This window comes from Procambarus clarkii, chromosome 56, assembly GCF_040958095.1.
Source record: "Procambarus clarkii isolate CNS0578487 chromosome 56, FALCON_Pclarkii_2.0, whole genome shotgun sequence".
Taxonomy (NCBI): Eukaryota; Metazoa; Arthropoda; class Malacostraca; order Decapoda; family Cambaridae; genus Procambarus; species Procambarus clarkii.
Window position 1 is genome coordinate 1,483,532 of NC_091205.1, and position 4,417 is coordinate 1,487,948.

Consider the following 4,417-nt stretch of genomic DNA (forward strand, 5'->3'; position numbering starts at 1 on the left):
CATCTCAAGGTATGAGGAAACCAGGGAAAAAAGTCAGAAAAGGAGATGATCATTGAGCCGCAGCTCCTTAGCATCCCGGTGCAGCGATCAACTAAGCCCAAGGTCAGTTACTGCAGGTTGCTGGGATGCAGCTTTCTACTTCGGCTTTTTCATAGCAAACTCTACCTGCTCCAGGAGTTTTTTCCTACTGGCTTCTAGTGGGAAAACAAAGACAGTTTGTCTACTGAAAGACCTTTTGAGCAGTGAACTACCAGAAGGAGAAACTGTCAGCCCAGAGTATATTGGGCTAAAGGCGAGGTCCGCTTAGCCCAAAACAACGAGTTCATTAATGCCTAGCACATTATGCAGAAACTGATGCAGAAAATCACATTATGCAGAAACTGTAGTTGTGGCTTGACTAGGCAAAGAATAGTCACTATTAAATATCCCCCACATGATTGATGACAGACTGGAATCTGTGCATAAATTTTGGCAACTTGATGCAATAGGAATAATTCCTGAACAACCAAGTCCTGATGATGTCTGTACATACAATCAGTACTTAGAAACTGTACAGTACCATGATGGACAGTACTGGGTAAGGCTACCATGGAAAATCAACCATAAAACCTTACCTATCAACTATCATATAGCTTATAGTCAATTTAAATCTCAATTAGCAAAGCTAAGGAGAAGGCCTGAGCATTTTAAACTCTACCATGAGATTATTGCTCAACAGCTACAAAATAAATTCATCAAAGTCGTGAATCATGACAGTGTCCCGGCCTGCCCCGGGACACAGGCCTGCCCCAGGACCCCTGCCTGCCCCCGGACCCCGGCATGCCCAGGGACACTGGCCTGCCCCGGGACACAAGCCTGCCCCAGGACCCTTGCCTGCCCCGGGACACCGGCCTGCCCCGGGACACCGGCCTGCCCCGGGACACTGGCCGGCCCCGGGATACTGGCCTGCCCCGGGACACTGGCCTTCCCCGGGACACCGGCCTGCCCCAGGACACTGGCCTGCCTCGGAACCCCGGCCTGCCCCGGGACACCGGCCTTCCCCAGGACCCCTGCCGGCCCCGGGACACCGGCCTGCCCCGGGACCCCTGCCTGCCCCGGGACCCCGGCCTGCCCTGGGACACCGGCCTCTCCCGGGACACCGGCCTGCCCCGGGACACCGGCCTGCCCCGGAACACCAGCCTTCCCCAGGACCCGGCCTGCCCAGGGACATCGGCCTGCCCCAGGACACCAGCCTGCCCTGGGACACTGGCCTTCCCCGGGACACCGGCCTGCCCCAGGACACTGGCCTGCCTCGGAACACCGGCCTGCCCCGTGACACCGGCCTGCCCCGGGACCCCGGCCTGCCCTGGGACACCGGCCTCTCCCGGGACACCGGCCTGCCCCGGGACACCGGCTTGCCCCGGGACACCAGCCTGCCCCAGGACCCGGCCTACCCAGGGACATCGGCCTGCCCTGGGACACCGGCCTGCCAAGGGACACTGGCCTTCCCCGGGACACTGGCCTGCCCCAGGACACTGGCCTGCCTCGGAACACCGGCCTGCCCCGGGACACCGGCCTGCCCCGGGACCCCGGCCTGCCCAGGGACACTGGCCTATACCGGCATGCCCGGGACCCCTGCCTTCCCCGGGACCCCGGCCTCTCCCGGGACACCGGCCTGCCCCGGGACACCGGCCTGCCCCGGGACACCGGCCTGCCCCGGGACACCGGCCTGCCCCGGGACACCAGCCTGCCCCAGGACCCGGCCTGCCCAGGGACATCGGCCTGCCCCGGGACACCGGCCACCCCCGGGACACTGGCCTTCCCCGGGACACCGGCCTGCCCCAGGACACTGGCCTGCCTCGGAACACTGGCCTGCCCCGGGACACCGGCCTGCCCCGGGATCCCGGCCTGCCCAGGGACACTGGCCTGCCTCGAGACACCGGAATGCCCGGGACCCCTGCCTGCCCCGGGACCCCGGCCTGCCCTGGGACACCGGCCTCTCCCGGGACACCGGCCTGCCCCGGGACACCGGCCTGCCCCGGGACACCAGCCTGCCCCAGGACCCGGCCTGCCCAGTAACATCGGCCTGCCCCGGGACACCGGCCTGCCCCGGGACACCGGCCTGCCCCGGGACACCGGCCTGCCTCAGAACACCGACCTGCCCTGAGACACCGGCCTGCCTCAGGACACCGGCCTGCCCCGGGACACCGGCCTGCCCTGGGACACCGGCCTGCCCCGGGACACCGGCCTGCCCTGGGACACTGGCCTGCCACGGGACACCGGCCTGCCCTGGGACACCGGCCTGCCCCGGGACACCGGCCTGCGCTGGGACACCGACCTGCCCCGGGACACCGGCCTGTCCTGGGACACCGGCCTGCCCCCGGGACACTGGCCTGCCCTGGGACACCGGCCTGCCCCGGGACACCGGCCTGCCCTGGGACACCGACCTGCCCCGGGACACCGGCCTGCCCCGGGACACCGGCCTGCCCCGGGACACCGGCCTGCCCTGGGACACCGACCTGCCCCGGGACACCGGCCTGCCCCGGGACACCGGCCTGCCCCGAGACACCGGCCTGCCCTGGGACACCGGCCTGCCCCGGGACACCGGCCTGCCCCGGGACACCGGCCTGCCCCGGGACACCGGCCTGTCCTGCTGGGACACCGGCCTGCCCCGAGACACCGGCCTGCCCTGGGACACCGGCCTGCCCTGGGACACCGACCTGCCCCGGGACACTGGCCTGCCCCGGGACACCGGCCTGCCCTGGGACACCGGCCTGCCCCGGGACACCGGCCTGCCCCGGGACACCGCCCTGCCCCGGGACACCGGCCTGCCCTGGGACACCGGCCTGCCCCGGGACACCGGCCTGCCCCGGGACACCGGCCTGCCCCGGGACACCGGCCTGCCCCGGGACACCGCCCTGCCCCGGGACACCGGCCTGCCCCGGGACACCGGCCTGCCCCGGGACACCGGCCTGCAGCTACATGTGCAGCTGCCGCCCTCAGTCTTGCTCAATGCTCAACATTGGCTTGTCTCCAAATATTCTGTTAAGAATTTAGATTTTTCAAAAACTTTTTTCAGCTGAAACTATTTAAATGAAGGCCGATGTATGAACAAATGTAAACAGACTCCGACCATCTTAATGACTACATACACCAACATCGAGGTCGTCACTGTGCCCTCAGCACCCAGCCTCACACAGCGCTCTTTACCTGAAATAAAATAATCGACGGCCTTTATTGTTTCCGAGAAAATATTATTAAGACAATAAAACCAAAAGAATAAGTATAAACAAATTTAGAATTAATTTCCGTCGCCCTTCCGGTTCTCATCGCTCGCGTATATCCAACAAGACATTAAGCAAACTGTGAACCTATTTAATACAAATTCTGTCCAGGGTAACGATGAGGATTACATCAGTAATTATGAGAGGTAATAAAAAGCAGAAAGGGAAGAGGGGTGGACAAATTAATTTATGGGAAGGAAGGAAGGAAGGAAGGTGAAAATGATGAGCGTCGCTGCAATCTCAATTACAAACTTAGGCATAATCTTGAAGGAATCATCAGGCGAGGGATTACTGAGGATGGCAGAGGGGAGCGCTTAATCATCGTGGATCGTGCGCTCAATAGCATCCCAATCTGCAATATTCTGCAGGGGACTCATTATGTTATAACGTGTTTAATGCTGTCCAAAGTGCAGTGCGAGATACGCCAAGTTAAAATGAAGTAGCAAAGGGAGAGGAGAGAGAGGGTGAGAGAGAGGGTGAGAGATAGAGAGAGATAGAGAGAGATAGAGAGAGAGAGAGAGAGAGAGAGAGAGAGAGAGAGAGAGAGAGAGAGAGAGAGAGAGAGAGAGAGAGAGAGAGAGAGAGAGAGAGAGAGAGAGAGAGAGGGGGGGAGAGAGAGAGAGAGAGAGAGAGAGAGATGTATTATGATACGAGAGAAATAGGTCCAGAGTCAGTACATTCTAGAACCGACAGTTAGAAATGCGGGATCCAAGAGCTAACAACTCGATCCTCTAAGCACAATACACTCACACACACACACACACACACACACACACACACACACACACACACACACACACACACACACACACACACACACACACACACTCACACACACACACACACACACACACACACACACACACACACACACACACACACACACACACACACACACACACACACACACACACTCACACACACACACACACACACACACACACACACACACACACACACACACACACACACACACACACACACACACACACACACACACACACTCACACACACACACACACACACACACACACACACTCACACACACACACACACACACACACACACACACACACACACACACACACACACACACACACACACACACACACACACACACACGCTTGAGGAGGATTGAAACAGAGGATGATAGT

At 60.7% G+C, this 4,417-nt stretch overlaps 1 protein-coding gene across 1 annotated transcript; it reads left to right on the forward strand.

Moving 5' to 3' along the window:
• The first annotated feature begins 1,601 nt into the window (after positions 1-1,601).
• LOC138353044 (collagen alpha-2(IV) chain-like) lies at positions 1,602-3,062 on the forward strand. The gene has a single exon (XM_069305681.1). The coding sequence runs from the start codon at positions 1,602-1,604 to the stop codon at positions 3,060-3,062; it is 1,461 nt and encodes a 486-aa protein (XP_069161782.1).
• Positions 3,063-4,417: the final 1,355 nt, after the last annotated feature.

What these genes read in the sequence shown, in the direction of transcription:
- LOC138353044 (XM_069305681.1), top strand. Translation starts at nt 1,602, where the DNA reads ATGCCCGGGACCCCTGCCTTCCCCGGGACCCCGGCCTCTCCCGGGACA.